Here is a 19,368-nt window from a genome sequence, read left to right on the forward strand (position 1 = left end):
AGGAGCAGTCTACCCTTCCGTCGCCGTCAGACCGTGTGAATTTTTGAATGGGATTGATAGAGACGTCAGAAGACAGACCCGCGGCGACGTCACGGCGACGTCACTGTTGGAACCAATCATAGGCGGCGACGTGACGACGGCGTACGTAAGAAATGTATCAAAAATAGTACGTGTACTAAGTACGTCTGAACTAGCTACGTCGCCTCACAAGACGCCTGATATATACGTAGTCTCAATATACGTCGCTTTACACGAAATGTAAAGTTTGCATTACAGTAGATGCATTTGTAACAGGTTGTTATTTAGATATTTCCCAAAACGTGGTAATAGTGCATAATAATTACTGCATGAAGTCTATTTTATGTTTGATAAATTCTGTTTATCTGTTAAGTTGGTGTTGAAGTACAGCACATTAATGTTCAGTTTGCTTGGATGCTACAAAAAGTAGGGAAAACTGAGAGGAAATGCATGATTTCTGCTTGAATTACATTTCTTTCTTGTTTCCTTGTGATCTTGACAGAGTGTAATTTTAACAGAAATAAAGTTGTATTTATAATAGATATTCATTAGACATTCGATCTTTAACATTAAATTGCGTCGAGAACAAAGTCGTTCTAAGCAAACATGCTTAGGTTTATTCATTTATAATATTTGGGACGCTAAGGCTGTGATATTAATGTTGTCCACTAGATGGCGTGGGGATTGTCCATGGGATTGATTTTAACCCAAATGTGCTTCGAGAAGTTTTAATCCTTATAAATTGAATCAAACGCGATGATCTACTTAATTTGCATAACTATGGTGCGCTGACAGTATAGTATGACTTTTCATGATGGGTTAGGGTTCCTGATGTTCAATATAGGAGACAGATCTGGACTGATCTAGCACATTCACTCTGTCTCTACCAAACCATGCTGTTGTAGCACATGAATGAGAGAGTGCTAGTGTTAGTTGGTTAAGTGCAGGCGAAAAAGATGAGTCTTTAGCCGTTTCTTTACTCATTTTCAAGAAACGGCTAAGGCCTGCACTTAACCAACTAACACTAGCACTTTTTATTTTCTTGTCTTTTAATTAAAAAAAAAAAACCTGGCTATGCGTTCTATACTAGACTAACTGAGACTTGTCATGGCACTTGTATACTGTTGTTGTTCTCTTGTTGACCTGACTGCTTCTATTGTTCTCATTTGTAAGTCGCTTTGGATAAAAGCGTCTGCTAAATGATTAAATGTAAATGTAAATGACAGAATGAGAGCTGGCGTTGTCTTTGTCTAATAACCACGGACTTCTCTTGAAAGATGTCATCTTGATGGCAGTATATGTCTCTGTACAATACCAATGACATGTAATGCCTCCATGTCAGTGTACCCTCACACATGCCAGTCACCCATGCCTCTTGCTCTGATAAACCCCCATCCAATAACCTGACCTATTACCAATTTACTCTGATTATAGACAGTTTGAACCCTTTAAGCCCTGAGGCTTCACCTCAGTGAAGGTATTGTTTTTGCTTTGACATACACAAAAATAATGACTCCTAACTCAAAAACTGTAGCAAGGAGAGTCAAAAGGATGGTATCATTTGATACAAATCTTTCTATATTTTTAGAGGGAAAAATCTTTGCCCTCTGAATATTTTCATGTGGAGAAATAGATGATAAAATGTAAGAGAAATTTGCATGGTCAAGGGATATTTTTTTATATCTCTCTTATATTTATCTCAAGATAAATCGAGCGCAGCATTAGTTCAGTCAGGCCATGGAGGCAAGGCTGTGAACAGCTGATGCGGATATCTGTCAAATCGCTCCAATCACCACCTCTCTCCTATTAGACACGGGACATATATATATACACGTGGCACTACTGCTTGGTAAGTATGCTCAACGGCTCACAACCCTCCCTCCCTCCCCATTATAAGCATGAGCACATTACTGCGCACCTTCTGGCTGTCGTCTTCTTTGTTTCAGATCACTAAGGCTTCCTAAATCTTAGCTGGTATGGACCTCACTGCTGAGAGACACTCATCTTCATAACCAGGCATCAGGATAGACGTCCCTCTGCCACATCTACATGATTATCACTGTTTGCTTTAAAGACTTATTAAAAGTCTTAATTGTTATCTATTTCTAAATTCATGGTTCCGGGGGGTTAATGTTAAAGCTCTTGTATGTTCAGTTATTCTGTGAGCAAGAACCCCCATAAGGAACCATACCGCCAAAGATAAATTGTGTTCAATATACTCAAGTAAACTTGCCAAAGTGGTTCCTGTCTGAAATAAGGTAGGAGAACATTTCATTTTGGAACCAAGCTAGCCTTTCTCTTAGTCCTTGAAAGTTTAGAAATTTTTGGTTTAGTTAAATTCCTAAATAATTACACTTGTTTTATTTTACTATGAGACCTTTCAAATTACATGACAACGACTAACTGAGCTGTATGATGTTTTCTGACATATTAGGGTACATGGCACAAAAAAAAATATTTAATTTCTTTAATTATATATATTTATATAAGTTATATAAAAGATAACATACAGAAACATTCTAGGTTTTATATTCTGCTTGCCAAGTGTTCAAAGGATATTTCCAACTGATTTCTTTAATTCATGGGTTTAGGTATTATTCACATGAAAGACGAAATGGGTTGTTTTGATTTTAGACTCATTTCAATTGTGAGAATCTGCTGTAAATAATTATGACATTTTCCACAATCAGAGCATGTGTTATGATATGACCAGCATAAAAATCCACGAGAAAGTTACACAATGTGCACACTTGGGAGTTTATAATTCGATGATGAATATCTTTAGATCTATGACAGATTATGGTAAACTCTTTTTAATCAGGAGAATTTCCTGAAAATAATGACATCCAATTATGTGCATGTTTCTTTATGAGGAATATCTATCTATCGATCTGGTCGACTGATCATGGTAAATTTTGGATTATTAATCAGAAGAATTTTCTGAAAAGAATGTGTCAATTTTCAAGATCTATGCATGTTTGGCAGGAGTGCAACCTCTGATTTATATATATATATATATATATATATATATATATATATATATATATATATATATATATATATTATTTAGTTAATTAATTAATATTTTGCTCAGCTCCATGTCATAATTAATTTTTATGTATTATAGCTTTATGAGAGATATCTTAGGATCTCAATGATGGATTTTCTGCAAATAATGACGTGTCTTTTTCTATGATATATGATATTTCATGAGGTTATGAACGAAATCGCCATTACAGATACCTTTGATGTTTTTTTGTTTTTTTTTGCCAAGCTCCTGTGTAGTTTAATGCGTGTTATAACTTCATAGGAATATCTTTAGATAATGACGGATTATAGTGATTTGGGGCTCTTTTTAATCAGGAGAATCTAAATAATGGTATTTATTTTTGTTTTATGTTTTATAAAGTTATGAGCAAAATAAATAAAGCCCAAAAATAATATTACTTACATTCATTAGAGCTGAGATATTCGAAGCTTTTAAATAATTTTTTGGTTATTTCATTCAGGGGTTACTTACTAATTTGATTATTTTTCATGCAGGAGGTGTTCTTTCACTTTCATTTTTATTTTATTTTTTTTAAATTATTATTATTATTATTTTGCAGCCATCAAAATTAAAATGTGTTTATATTTACAAAATATATTTAATTTTTTTAATTATTTTATTTGTACTTTTGTTAATTAAATAACAGTTAAAGATTAAAGATTGTATTGTAAAACATTTACAAAAACCTCAACCGATAATATATTTGTTATTAAATGATTAAACTTTCATCTAAAACATAACATGGTTTTCTTGTTGTGACTTTTACTCAAGTTTAAATATTTAATAATTGTCTATTTTGTTTTTAAGTCATCAAAACAGTTGGATCATAATATGAAAGTATACTTAGATTTTTATTCTTAGTATTATTTTTTTTTCATTTATAGATTTCTCACAATCCAAAATTATGATTCAGTGAATTGTGATGGCTTTAAGACCTCTTCCCACAATATTAAATAAAGCAGTGTCAATTTTTTATACTTTGCTTTATTCCATGAGCAAGCAGAGTACGAACAATGTTTAAGTAATGAAATCTGAAAACAGCAGAAGTCAACAAATTTAAATGGGGGGAAAAAATACCAGAAAATACATTTATAAACTACTAAAGTGACAAAGTGGCACTTCTCCGGGTGTGTGTTCACTGTGCACTTTGGATGGGTTAAATACAGAGCACGAATTCTGAGTATGGGTCATACTTGGCTGTTTTTTATGTTATCTCTCTTTTTTTTTTTTTTTTTAATGAATACATATATGATATGTTTTATAAATATTAGTCATGATAGTTTTTTGTAATATTCAGTGAAATGAGCCATTGTATACTTATCTGAAGCCAAAAATCATATGTTTGAGGGACATGGAAAAAGTATTGGTTTATAGGAAAGTCTTAAAATAACTTTTATGTCCCACAGAAGAAATAAAATCCTGCAGGTTTGGAAAGATGTGAAAATGAGTAAATGATTTCTCAGTGATTACTTGATTATGAAGTTCTTGATTTTGGTGAACTATCCTTTAAGTAAAATACAAATACATCCCTTAAGTAAAATCAAATACATTACTACATGCATGAAAGTATACTTCAGATATTACTTATTTTAACTTATATCACTGGATTATAGAAAAACATGTTCTCTTTCATTGTATTACTTGGTAAAATTACACCTCAGATGATGATGTATTATTTAGAGGGTTAGTGTAATGCAGAGATGTACCTAGAATTTTTTTTTGGCAGACGTCAGTTGAGGCGACGTACTTATCACGCGTCAATTGAGGCGACGTCAGTTGAGGCGACATAGCCTTCTCACATGTAAAAGTACACGACTGTCGACTTCGGCAGGTAATCCTGTCACATTCCACTCGCCATACTCCTGAAGTCTACAACAATCTCCTTTGTCTTCTCTACGTTCAGAGAGAGATTGTTGTCACTGCACCACCCGGCCAGGCGGCTCACCTCACTTCTGTAGTTTGACTCATCTTTGTTACTAATGAGACCCACAACAGTCGTGTCATCCGCAAACTTAATAAAGAGGTTGGAGTTGTGTGATGGTGTGCAGTCGTGGGTCAGCAGAGTGAAGAAGAGGGGGCTCAGCACACATCCTTGGGGGGCCCCAGTGTTTAGTGTGATGGTGCTGGATGTGATGCTGCCGTCCCGTACTGCCTGAGGTCTTCCAGTCAGAAAGTCCAACAGCCAGTTGCACAGCGAAGTGTTGTGCCCCAGCTCGATCAGTTTGTAAATGAGCTGTTGAGTGATGATTGTGTTGAATGCTGAACTGAAGTCTATGAACAGCATTCTGACATATGAGTCCTTTTTGTCCAGATGTGTGAGTGCTGAGTGGAGGGTAGTGGCAATGGCATCATCGGTCGACCGGTTGGACCGATATGCAAACTGGAAGGGGTCCAGGGAGGGGGGTAGGGGGGGCAGACTTGATGTGGTGCATTACTAGCCGTTCAAAGCACTTCATGAGGATGGGGGTAAGTGCAACAGGATGGTAGTCATTGAAGCAGGATGGAGATGGCTTCTTCAGAACTGGAATGATGGTGGTAGTTTTGAAACATGTGGGAACTGCTCAGTGACTCAGTGAGATGTTGAAAATGTCTGTGAAGACATCAGTGAGTTCTGCTGCACAGTCTCTCAGTACACGCCCAGGGATGTTGTCAGGACATTTGAAGGATCTCCTCACGCTGTCTGAGGTCAGCGTCATCACCCTGTCACCGGGAGGAGGTGTAATCTGTATGAAACAAGCATAGAGTTGCATCTGCGGAGATGAGTGAGTGCTATTGTAATCTTAAAAAAAGATAAAGCTCTAGTGTATCAATACATTATTAAAATCTCAATGCAGCCTCTTTACTGTTTTCCTCAGACACAATCATGATCATTACTTCTGCCGGTGTGCTGTGGCAAGCTTTATGTGTGTGCTTGAGGCTTGTAGGCTATGTAAGCAATTAAAAGCTCATTATAATGATTACTCATTATATTAATCATTATAGTGATTAGTCGACTAATGCTTAAAATGAATGACTAGTCGACCAGAAGAATCTTTATTCAGGGCAGCCATAAATATCACAGGTTCCTAACATAACTAGGCTATAACTCTGGCTAAGCTATAGGCAAATAGACCAACACAGTAATTACTGAGAGACTGGCATTCTTACCAACATAAACAATGCTTTGTAAACCTAGTTAATGTACAGCAAATGTGATGCTATGCTATGTTGATTCATGTTTTATTACATTTTCTCGCTTTGCAATTTTGTCTGCAAACTCTTTTTGGTTCGAATGCACACAAAATCTGTTGGACAGCTCTACTTTTAGACATTTCATCATTGCCAGTTTGTGTAATGTTGCTTGAACACAGCAGTGGACATTGATTCCTGAATGATTCAGTGTTTTGAAATAAATCAGTTGATCAACTGGATGAGCCCAAAAATGTCCTCTATGGTCTTATATAGTGCATTATTTGAGGAGCCATCCAGTTTGTAGTGGTATCTGAAAACATATTAATGCAGAGAATTGTGAATGACCGTACAGGCAATATAGTTATAGTTGAAACAATGTTACCTGAAGAATAAATCACAAAAAAGGTCCACATGTACAAAATACATTTGCACAAAGGTGAAATCATATTGAACTGCTTATCTTTTACACACACACACACACACACAACACAAAACATACCACAAGAGACCGAGAGCACTGATCTTAATTCTAATTTTATTTAAACATAATGAATCTTATATGACATTTACCAAATCATAATGCAAATATATTGACAGTTTACAATGCCCAGAGCTTGATGTATCATTACTATTAGCAATAATTACAGTTGATTTAACATTTAAATGTGCAATACCGTTCACTCTGCTCATCCACGTCAGTGATGAACCCTTAAAGGCCTGTTACAGATGTGTTTATGTGACAGTGGGTTACTAATGAAAGCCCTGCTGTTACACTGAACTCTTCTATTCTCTATCTATAATACACAATAAACTTAGTCCATTTACACTAGCTATTGGATTTATTTCCCTGCAACCAATTTTATTCAAATGGGGTCATTGAGCGGTTCTCTTTTGACCACCAGGGTGCGGGTACAATGTATTTGGCACCACCATGAGTGATTTTATCATTGTTATAATGCATTCATATGTGAACTAGTACTTGAGAAGCAATATGTGCAGTTAAATATGCCATGAGTAAGTATTAATGAATGCAGTTACGATAGAAACTAGTCAAATTGTGCAAAACCGTTCAGTGAGCGCAACACAACAGCATTGTGGTCACATATTTCAGTCCTTTGGATCTTTATTTGAATATGTATACATGTAAACACACTCCTTTAAATGTTACAAAGGTAAAATAATCTAATTTAATCAACCCATCAGAATTTCAAATGCCATGTTCAGAAAATGTTTCCACGAGGCTTTTCGCACTGCATTTGACTATTTTTACATCTGTGAATTGTATTGGTAAATTTAGCCTTAATCCAACACATTAACGTCTATATAAATAAACCCTGTGTCTTGTAGGTTCTAGTGTTGGATGAAAAGTTGGACTTATTCACTCATTTATACACAGTTTTCTGCGACCTCACTCACATTCATCTGATGCTTTTCATCTGCACAATAAAGCTGTGAAAATGAGCAAAGGAGTGATTGTCCTAAAGCACATGGACCAAAAGCAACAGATTTGTGTCTCATTTTCTGTTAGGAGAAGTCTCAGTTCTGCATACGATCAGCTTTGTTTAGCTGTATATGACCATGGAGCACGAAACCAGTCATAAGTAGCACAGGTATATTTGTAGCAATAACCAACAATACATTGTATTTTTCTTTTATGCCAAGAATCATTAGGATATTAAGTACAGATCATGTTCCATGGAGAGATTTTGTAAATTTCCTACCATAAATACATCAAAATGTAATTTTATAGTAATTAAATAGTAATAAGCATTGCTAAGAACTTCATTTGGACAACTTTAAAGGCCATTTTTTTCAATATTTATTTATTTGCACCCTCAGATTCCAGATTTTCAGATAGTTTTATCTCAGCCAAATTGGTATGATATGCCATGCATTGATAGAAAGCTTATTTATTCAGCTTTGGATGATGTATGAATCTCAATAAAAAAATAAAATAAATAATAACTAAAAAAAAAAAAAAAAAAAAAACCTTATGACTGGTTTTTCGATCCAAGGTCACATATTATTACTGAAGATAATTTGGCAGTTTAGGAGAATTTCACACTTCAACTAATTAATCTATAATAATATATAACTAATTGTACAAATCTGATGTTCCTCTGGCACAGACTTTCTCATACTCTATTGTCATCCTGGTTCTGAATTAGAGTATGTGTAGTATGTTTAGCTGTGGTTAAGCCACACAAACCTTTAGCTTCCACCTGACATGTAAATACACCGTGCCCTGCTGATATTTACAATGCCTTTGGTCGTACAGAAACGTGTGTACAAGCACAGCCAGTAAAGCCGACGACACACGATGGAACTAAGACTCTGAGCAATGCTGCCTCCAAACCTCTGTTCAGCAAGCATGTCTGACGTCTTACTGAACCCACTGCCCACATGGCTCAGGTCCCTCTTACACACAAGAATCATAACTATAACTAAAAGGATCGCTATATTAGCGTCCACATCCATGCCTGATGACATTTTGTCTATTATAAGAACGCAAGGCAGATCTTCGTCTGCCACAAATTTCAAGCTCATTAAAGTCAAGTGGATTTTGATTGGAATCGAATGATTATTAAAACGTTATAGTTGTTGTTATGGATTTTGTGTTTGGTGTGAACTTCCAGCAAGTCTTTGGGATTTTTTTTGGTCACTTGTTACATTGCTGTTAAGTGGAAACCACAGCAGGTGGTGCTGTGATCAGCTCATTTAGTTCAGATGGGTGTAGTACATGAATCTTTCTAATAAGGAGAACTGTGAGTATTTGAGCATGTTTTGTTTTTCTCTGCTGCTCTGTTCCAATCTCTAGTGAGCTCAACGTATACTTCAGCCTTTAAGTGTACACTAGAGTATGCATACAGTGAGAGTGGTGTACATTTAATCTCCAGCATGGTGCAAGCATTGCCAGATTGCTCAGGTGGCAATACTCCAATGTTCTCCGAAGTTTTCAAGTCAAAACTGTTGATACTTTGGGTGTAAGGTGACATCCGAACCATTGGATCGTCATTAGTTATTCAACTGTAACGGTACACAGAGGTGGAAATTAGTTTAAGACTTGTTTGCATGCAGTGATACTCTAATAAGCACAGGCAATACATAGCACCACAAATACTGGGTAAAATAGTCCATTTATTTCAGTTGATATTTTCCAGCATTGAATGAGATGTAGTAATAATATGTGATTTCAATGGTGGCATAATGTTGCTGACTATCTTTTGGAGCAGGCTTTGTGTCAGGAATGCATCATGCTGTCGAGGACGGCATATCACTAGATTTTACAACAGAGCATATGAGACATGATTACAGCTAATTGTCTTAGAAAATGAATACTGCATTAAAAGATATTACTAAATATTACTCGCGTATCCATTGGCAAGATGACCTTTTACAGTAGATTGCATTCAGAATTATTTTCTGAATGATATAGTATTTTGTAATAGTTCACCCAAAAGTTCTGTCAGTAATTCCTCATTCCTCATGTAGTTTCAAACCCATAAGACCTTTGTCCATCTTCAAAAGACACATTAAGATATTATTGATGAAATCCGAGAGCTTTCTGACCCTCCATAGAGAGCAAAGCAAGTGCCATGCTCTAGGCCCAGAAATGTATTGAGTTCATCGTTAAAATAGTCCATGTGACATCAGTGGATCAACTGTACTGTTACAAAGCTACTAGAATACGTTTTGTGCACAAATAAATAAATAAATAATGGCTTTAATCAAGAATTTCTTCTCTTCCTTGCCAGTTTTTGATGCACATTCATGACAGTACCACGATGACATGAGGGTAATAAAGTAATTAATGACAGAATTCTTATTTTGAGTGGACTAACCAATTAAGGAGTAATGGATTGTTGAATGTGCAAAATTACGTTTGCAGACCCAGCGATCAGTTTGAGGGAGAGTTTAGGGTATGTTTACACGACAAAGATTGCTTTTCTGTAATATGACTGAACACTGAATAATGCACATGCTCATGATGTCACCAGTGTTGCCAGATGTACGATAATTATCTTATTTGTACGATAATTTTGACGTCTGTACGATCTATGATCAGTAATGAAATAAATCCCATAAATGTACAATAATTTCAGAATTTAGTGACAATTGGCGATTGTAATCAGAATCGTATATACTCATACAGCTAAAGTCTGTCTGCATTGTACGTGACAAAGCAACTGTTACTTTGAATAATTTGAACTTTGTGTCATAAACAGAACGAGGCATCAGTTTACTGTCGGGGATGTGTCGTGTCGCGTCATGTCTCAACGCATCCAGAGTAGCGTCACTGATTATAATGGGTTATATAGTATTTTGTTGATTTTTGGGTTAGGGTTAGGGTTTGGTGTAAGGTACGCCTAGTTATTTATCTAGTGTGGTAATTTGCAGGTCATGTCAAATGTCAAATGGTGTTGGTTTGGAAAAATAGCTGTATTCCTTACATTTGACTTGTGTGGTGATAATTAATTTTTTTTCCCCCAAATATGATTATTTTGAGCTTCTGGTACGATACTTGGACATTTCCAATCTGGCAACATTGGATGTCATCATTTTTTAAAATGTGAATTTTTACAGTTTACATGGAGACAACAATGCTATTGTTTCCAAAAAACGTACACTTTGAAACACTTTTTTCAAATATGTTTTCAAACCCAAATGAATAAAATGTTTTCCATTTTTAGTTGATAATAACAGTGTCATGTAAAAACCACCTTGGGGGGGCATTCATAGAGAATGTGTCTTTGCATTTAAAAACACTAGAATGGTTTGAAATAAAAAATAAATAAATAAAACAGCAGAGAACGCAAGGGTCTTGAGACGCGCTTTTGAGATGTGATGTAATAAGGATTTTTTTATTTTAAGAAACAGGTTCTGATAAGAAATTGCCATGCCAACTTGCTACTGTACACAAAAGCTCATAACGCTTGCTCCGCCTCCGGGGGCTTCTGATTGGTCCACTGTTTTGGAACTGACATTGACGAACAGTGCTGTTTAAAAACTGAAATACTTTTTACTTGACACAGAGTTTTAAAACTCAGCGCTCAAGCGAGGCAGTGTAAAAGAAGCAAGCGCAATGGTCATACATGACTGTTTAGCGTGTGTTTACATAGAAACACGATAGAAAAGTAGCACATTGGAATGGTAAAATGCATTCTGTGTGAACGGCCCCTTAGTCTTGCCTTTTTACCAATAAATTGTGTCTACCAGCCAGTTTTCACTTTTACATGTTCGTCTTATTTAAAGAGTTTTGTGGCTTTCAGTCCATGGCTCTTATGAATATAGATGGCATTTATGTGCTATGTGTAGTCCTAAAAACCTATTAAATACACACACTTTACAATATTTTGCTACTGGGAAAAGATCATGCTCTCAGATGTCCTTCTCCTAATACCACCAGCCACTGACTAGCAACAGAAAGTAGCATGGCTCATGACACCGACACAAACTAATGTCTATTGGACATAGGTTTTTTTTAAGGACAATTCATTTGTCCGTCTACAACTTCCTGTGTCAATAAGAAATGTCAACACAGGAAAGAAAACCATGTAGTCAAGCCATATGATAGGGTCTTTGAAGTATTTAAGTGTAGATAAGACTGCAATTATGATATGTTCTCTCTAAATGTTAACTGTACTATAGTAATAGCGGTTTAAGGGAAAGGAGCAAGCCAAATAAACCATATAAGCTCCAGAGGATGTGAAGTACAACTACACTCTAAAATCCTTTATCTGCACTTTATCCACAAGATTGGTGCAAACTTCAGAACATGATGTGATCTCCAACAATTTAGTCCATTCAAGCCCAAATATACTACACCTTTGAGAGGCTTGTACCATCAGCCTCAGACAGCGACAGCAAGGTAAGCGCAGCGGTCCAGGCCTGAGGCAGTGATCATGATGAGACAAGTTAGTGAAAGCGACGACCGACTGATACACAGGTGAGCGATTGCAGGTGGCTTGTGGGAGTCAGCAGTTGCAGCTCTTTTCTCGCTCCGCCTCCTCCTCGGCCGGGTACAGAACTTTAGGGGTGAGGCCGCTCTTGACCCCGTCCCATCCGTCGCGAGTGGAGATCTCGCCCATCTTCATCAGCTCATAGATGTCCCGTGTGAGCAGCTCGAAAGCACGCTCCACGTTGCTGTTGCACTTGGCCGAAGTCTCCACGTAGCGGATGCCAAGTTCGTCCGCCAGCTGCTCGGCCTCGTCCCGAGTCACCTTGCGGTCGCGGTTCAGGTCGCTCTTGTGGCCGATTAGGATGTAGACCATGTGATGAGGCAGGATGTGCTCTCTGACCTCTCGGTGCCACTCCCGCACGTGATCGAAGGTCTTCCTGTTCGTCAGGTCGAAGACTAAGAGGCCGCCCACAGAGTTGCGATAGTACGAAGTAGTGATGGACCTGACGGGATGAAGAAGATGAGAAATTTAAAGACTCTTATAATTAAATGCAGCAAATCATGGCTAGAGATTCTTAAAGGGGTCATCAGATGCAAAATTCACTTTTACAGTGAATTCAGTGAATTCACACAGTTTCAACATAAATGTGTGTTGGCAGTGTGTGTACACAGCTACACTACGTATATTAATAAAAATCCACCCAGTGCTTTTTTTATTTTTTGTAAATAATATCCCCTTTCTTAAATCAAGACACTCTTAGATTCTTGGCTTTTATTTATCATTTAGATAGGACTTGGTCTTGTTTGAGCTGCCCAGAGGCATTGCAAATATCAGAGGAAGTGAGTATAAGGTTTTTGTGTGTGTGTGTGTGTGTGTGTGTGTGTGTGTGTGTGTGTGTGTGTGTGTGTGAATATTTGAAAATCAACCTTTCCTAATAATGTTCTAGTCAGCAAGTTTCATGAAGAATGTGGCTAAAGTTTACAGTCTCATATCACATGGAAGAGAGGGGCGGGGTGAGCAGAGCTCATTAGCATTTAAAGGAACATGCACCGAAACATCTAACAGTGAACAGAGCTTTTTTTGACATGGTAAAAAGGTTGTTGTTTTAAACCAAAGTATGTTACAGATTTTGCATTAAGACCCTAAAAACCCCTTTAAATGCATATAACTGTACAGAAATATTTGGGGTTCCATATAGGGTTGCAAAAAGGCGGACGATTTCTGGAACTTTCCAAAAGTTTTGCGACCATAGTTCCATACAAGTTCAGCAGCATTTGTTGCTTAATGTTTCAATTATTTCAACTATTTTCTTGAGAAAAAGCAGCACATTTCAAGGTTGCAGTGAAGCACTTGTGTTAAAAGTAAATGAGACCAATTTTGGAGGATTTTGAAGCATAAATGTTCAACCCGATCTCATGAGAAAATCTAAATTAACAAGGTAGTGAATTTGTACAATCTACAAAATGTATGATTGAGATTGTACAAATTCATACGAATTGCAAAAACGCAAAACAGTTTTAAGTAAATGCCATTAGAAAGTGCTGAAAATGTGAATCTCTTGAAGAATTTAATAAAATCCCTTACATTTGTTTCTGTTAAAACTAGTGTATTGTTCAAGCTGTAATACTGTTTAAATTATTATTATTATTACTATTACTGTTATTATTGAACCCATAATATTCTATTTTGTTCCTTAACCTGAAACAAGAAACACATGCTGATTGTATTCACTGTATAATACATAACTTCTGGATACCTTGTGGACATTTCAGTATAGCTAAATTATTAGATAGATTTTGCAAGATCGAAAAAATTACATTTCAAGTATGAAAAATCTAGTCATATATAAGATTAAGCTGCAAAATTGCATTTAAAAGAATAAACAAAGTGCATAATAAAGACACAAAAATCTATCAGGAGGGCAATATTAAACATACAAAACCGTCTTCAGGAGGGTACTGTGGCTAGAAATGAATGCATTCCTTATTTCTTTGTATCCTTCACTGTGTGACAATAGCACTAGCACACATTCAAGCAATGTGTCCATCTATGCTATGGGGCCTATACATTTTGCATCTGCATCGGTTTGTTTTGTCAGAAACACTGGCTCCATAAACCTAGAATCCGACTTTACTGAAATTAATTTTAATCACACATTTAATCCTAATAGATTACATACTTGGAAAAAAAGGACTAAATAATGTGTGTCCAATTTTCCTGTGCATACAGCATTCTATCATTTGTGGGAATCAGACAGTTCAGTGTGTGTCTGATCATTCAGATTATAAAAACAAGAAAGGCTTTTCCGCTGGTTGATTTGTATTTCATGAACCGTTCTTTAAAGCATCGAGAGGATGGATGTTTGTGATTCCCCTCAGGCAGGCAGTGCTTCGAAATATAGGGCAAACAGATCAGAGACAGTAATAAACCAAACACATGCTCATCACAGAGTCCAAACAGGTGATGCTGGAACAAATCAATGAGATGCGCCCCTTTAACTCATTCAGAAACAGTCCTGGGCCTGTCAACCCTATTACACAGCACCCAGCAGGTAAATGATAGATCAAACACTCATTTAAAGGGATGCATTCTGATATAATGGGATAAATATACGTGCTCTGCACAATATTACACAACCAATGGCATCGCAAAATGTGATGAAATCATATAGTGATGCACACATTCTGTTTATAGCACTATGCATGGAGACATATGACCAACATAATACCAATACAACACAAGTCTGACCTGAATCTCTCCTGTCCGGCTGTGTCCCATAGCTGTAGCTTGATTTTAACCCCAGGCTCTATGTCTAGAGAGCGGGCGTAGAAGTCCACGCCGACCGTGGGGTCCGCGACGTCGCTGTAGACGCCATCCGTGAACCTCTTGAGCAGAGATGATTTGCCCACCGTCGAGTCCCCCAGTAAAATGATCCTGAACTGGTATTGCCATAAAGCATCCATGGCATGGCGAGTGCAGAGCTGCAGCCACAGGCTCAGAGACAAAGCGGTGTTTACACTGAGTGTGTGGAGGAGGAGGTGAGGTGATGTGCTGCAGTCACGTGACGCCCATCGCATCCCACTCCTTCTGAATAATGTGTTACTACAGTAAATGGAGTGAAGCACTTTCATGTGATCTCTGGAGAAAGCGAAACATGTTTCTCAGAATTACATGTCGTTATATCAAGCTGTTTCCACCATATGTGATACGAGCAGGCCTAGTGTGTTTATGTAATATGAATACATATTTATAAAGCTATAAGCCACGAGAAACGGTGAACTACGGGGGTTTTAGTAACAAACAGTGCGTGACGCGGAGTAATGAGGGTAAAGTCGCTCGTATAAAACAACAATGCTAAAAACGAAATGTTTAATAATTAATAGCATGTGTTTAATAATAATCAGAGTGAACAACTCATCCTCCAATATGTATATATATTTTTTTCCATTAAAACATTATTAAGCCTTCTTTGATTATTAGTATTATTATTATCCTGCTTCTGCTGGGCAAAAAAAAATAAAAAAAAATAAATAAATAATAAGTCTTATTGAATTGCAATTGTGTTATTATAAATGTGTAGGTGTAATGTTTTTTTGTTTTTTTTTTTGTAAATACTAATCATTGACAGCTAACCAAGACTGCTATAATAATCCAAAATGTTTGAACGCCAAAAACTTGTTAAAATTAATAATATTAATAAACAGTGGCATTATATTATCCAATCAAACTGGCATTTAAAGGGTTATAATCCTACAATCCAAATTAATGAATACATCTAGGTAGTTATGATATATATGATATATCAGCGAAGGCAGAAAAATATATATATTTTATGTATTTATTTTTTTATTTTTTTTCGATTCACTATGAGAGCTGCGCTGTGTGACGTGGATAGGTTGGTGTCTCGCTTTGTAACTGTTGTTGGTAACACAATGCAAATGACAAGAGCCAAATATCAGACCAGATTGTGCAGCCGAGGTATGAATGTGTTTCTGAGTGTTTTGCGGTTTCTGGAGATTATATTGGCTCGGTCCAAGCGGAGTCTGCTCTGGCTTTGTCCGTGGTGCTGAAGTACACGTGACGTCATCGGGGCTGTCGGTGCTGAATATGCTTATAAATACCATGTAATGTTAAAAAGGAGATAAAGCGCTCAATGGGTTTATCTTAATCAGCTGACCAATATCCCACTAATCCTGATCACAGAATTTTCCAGCTATTCGTGTATGGCAAAATCTGTGGACAGATGGAATTAGCCATTACATAATCAAGTTTTTTTTTACTGTTTAATTTATTGGAATCTAACGGTTATAATTTCCAGCAAATGTGTAAAAGCAAGTCAGAACACGGGTTTAACAACAGCAGCGTGATCATTACTTTATCATTTCAACGTATGTACAAGTGTGTTTATTACAGATATATTTCGCATTGAAAAAAAATAATTTTCAGTTGAATAAATACAAGAAAGTCATCAGACACCATCAAATATACATCCGATATGTTAGAAAAATCCCAGAACTACATTCTACAAATCAGAACTACAAATCCCATTAAGCGTTGCGACCCAGTCATCTCATTCAACCAATCAGCGATGAGCCCGTTGACCAATCAGCGTTACGTTTCGCTGTATAAAACCACGCTTCACATTGCCTTCCTCCTCCTTCGGCCCGCTCTCTCAGAGAAGGTAAGTTTAACACAATCCTGAAACAGCGAAGCTCGTGAGACGTGTTTTAGGAGCTAGTTTCCACCACCAGTTTGTTTTAATGTTACACCACTAGTTAATTGGTGAATTACAGGCAGTCAGCGCAGGATGAATGTTTAGCATTAAGCGGGATGTAGTGTGTAACAACGTGTAGCCTTCAAGTTTTTAGATATTAAAAAATGTAAACGTAACTTCCAAACATTTCTAAGGGATCTGAATGCGTTCTTTTGGTTTTGTGAGCGAATGCAACGTTGCTCACAGTTTCCAAAAGATATTATCAGTTTTGTTTGTACTTATTTGTTCAACCGGTCGAGATTTCTTCTGTATATAACGTGGAAATATGCTCGATGTATCAAGGAGTTCAGCCTGTAGCCTTAAGACATTTTGCCTCCTTTTAAACACGCTATTGTTAGTTTAAGATGCGTCTACCTTAGGCTTGTATCTGTAACGCTGTTTCTACTGTGAATTCGCCAAGTCTCCTGATATCCGGTGTTTTTCTGACCAGGTGTGTGTCGTGATGAGTCTCGGGTCACCCACGTGGTTCCCCGCATCTCTACTGCAGAGGTAACGTTACTGATTCACTCTGAACTGTGTAACGTTACAGTGAACGGGCACATTTGGGCTGAAACGTGGGGGGGAAACGTAAATTGTTACGTTCCCCCTTTTTTTTGGTCTAAGGGGTTTCAAGGGGAGTAACAAGTGTTGTAACAAATATATAAATGTGAGAAAACTCCTTTCCATCTATCCCAGTTCTAAATACCTCTCACAGAGTTAGATCCAGAAGGCTACACAGCACCCTTTTGATTCACACAAACAAAAGAAAACTGAAGAAAAATACGCTTACTAAACGTTTCTTTTATTTAAATAAAAAGTATCCAAATATTTATAAAGCAAACAAATGATCAACAAACAAACAAAACAAGTTTAAATAACCAAATCGTCAGGAGAGGGCCAGGCCAAAATAACAAACAAAACAAGGGATTTCTAAAGTTTAAACCCAGATAAATTACCTAACAAAAGAAAAGAAAAATAAAGACAGTCATCTTACCTCTCTCCCTGACTAACAATACATAAACAGGAGAAAAGTTTAGAGATGGATAATCCAAATAAATTGGCGCCCGTCTCCCTACACGGTTTAAACATTCAAACTCACACAGTCTAAATGCTTGTACTCAGACAACAGGTTTCACCACATAAGTTCTCTTTTCAACAACAGTTCACACAACTCTGTCTGGGATAGATGGAGAGGGATTCCTCTCGATCACAGTCTCTTTGCTGCTTTATAAACGCTGCCAGCAGAAAAGCCACGCTCCTGCTAATTAAGATCAGCTGCAGATGATTTGGAGTGCTGCATGAAAGAGAGAGAGAGAGATAAAAGAAAAAGTGAACACATTCACCAGCACAATACAACGGCAAGTCTACGTCACAGGACGTAACACCATATAAATGTGCTCTTGTGTAAGTCGTGGCCCTGATCGAAGTCGTTCCCGTTCCTCTATAACTGGTCCGGTCAAACAGGAGCCGACAGCAACCCTTTCACCGACGGTCGCTGTACAGTTCACCTGTAGCTGTCCCAGCAACATTCAGGGAAAGGACAACACACTCGTCTTAACGGGGGTGTCTTTAAGTAGCCCTGTCTGACGTTAACCGTCCCTCTTTGCAGGTCGTGTGATTGCAATATGAGCTGACTATAAATGCGTCCCATCATCAAAATACTGCTTGAGATGGTCCGAGTGACCCTGTAAGAGGTTAGTATCAGTTTAAGGTTTGTCGTTTCAGTGCAGGCTGTGATGACAAACTTGCCCTCTCTGAGAGCAGCTCTATTATGACACTCCTAAACGCTCCTGAGCCAAACTTAACTTCTCTTATTCGTGGTGTTTCATTGGTATGTCTTTGGCTTCAATGTTGTGTGTCTGCCTCAGGTGAGAAGACTTCTGTCGTGTGAGTTCAGCATCTGTAGTGTGGCACGTTTCCTGAGAATCTGTGCATCAATGGACGGACTGTGACGGGCTGGGGGCTGTGGTCCCTCTCCAGACCGCTGGAGGGGTCTTGCATGGTGACTTCTGTCTGAAGTCTCTCTCTTACAGGTGCTGATGGCTGTAGGACTGGAGCTAGTGCAGGTATGTTGCTGTCAGCTTTGTACGAAGTACAGAGATTTCTGATCAAGGATGAATATTTTATTGGTGACTGCTGGATGAAACCTGCGGATATGGGACTGAGATCAGTGCTCGTCAGTTTGAGTTGTCTGTGTGCGGTCTTATGACTAATGGTAACCCTTTCTTTGTGTGTGTCTTCAGCAGCTCCTGTCCAGCAAGGGGAAGTTCTGAGTGGTGCAAGAGAAACCTGATCCCAAAGTGTGGCTTGGTCTTTCATATCTGCTGTTATCTGTTGGATCAGCTCTGTAAAATAAAGACATGTTAACCACATGCTACTGGAATTGACTCGTTTTTACTCTTTAAATTCTTACCTGTCCTGTAAAAGGCATTCAGCTTTTGAATAAACTGTCCTATTGCTACTTCGGGCAATGTTGG

The 19,368-nt window shown here is 37.5% G+C and overlaps 1 protein-coding gene, 1 long non-coding RNA gene and 2 other non-coding genes across 5 annotated transcripts; 3 read left to right on the top strand and 1 right to left on the bottom strand.

Moving 5' to 3' along the window:
- Positions 1-10,728: 10,728 nt before the first annotated feature.
- On the bottom strand, positions 10,729-15,230 carry LOC132145686 (ras-related protein Rab-39B-like). The gene is made up of 2 exons (XM_059556885.1): positions 14,887-15,230; positions 10,729-12,640 (listed from the first exon to the last, which is right to left on the bottom strand). Exons 1-2 carry the CDS (start codon positions 15,213-15,215, stop codon positions 12,214-12,216), a joined length of 756 nt encoding a protein of 251 aa, XP_059412868.1. The 5' UTR covers positions 15,216-15,230; the 3' UTR covers positions 10,729-12,213.
- A 3,069-nt stretch (positions 15,231-18,299) lies between these two features.
- LOC132144801 (uncharacterized) lies at positions 18,300-19,263 on the top strand. 2 transcript variants are annotated; one of them, XR_009434409.1, is made up of 3 exons: positions 18,300-18,585; positions 18,760-18,957; positions 19,135-19,263. It is a non-coding gene; the product is annotated as an uncharacterized LOC132144801 (long non-coding RNA). The 2 variants fall into 2 exon arrangements; XR_009434410.1 differs by having other exon boundaries at positions 19,138-19,263.
- On the top strand, positions 18,302-18,437 carry LOC132146130 (small nucleolar RNA SNORA16B/SNORA16A family). Its single transcript, XR_009434872.1, has one exon. It is a non-coding gene; the product is annotated as a small nucleolar RNA SNORA16B/SNORA16A family (small nucleolar RNA).
- LOC132146152 (small nucleolar RNA SNORD99) lies at positions 18,995-19,064 on the top strand. Its single transcript, XR_009434891.1, has one exon. It is a non-coding gene; the product is annotated as a small nucleolar RNA SNORD99 (small nucleolar RNA).
- Positions 19,264-19,368: the final 105 nt, after the last annotated feature.

Source organism: Carassius carassius, chromosome 8, assembly GCF_963082965.1.
Source record: "Carassius carassius chromosome 8, fCarCar2.1, whole genome shotgun sequence".
NCBI lineage: Eukaryota > Metazoa > Chordata > Actinopteri > Cypriniformes > Cyprinidae > Carassius > Carassius carassius.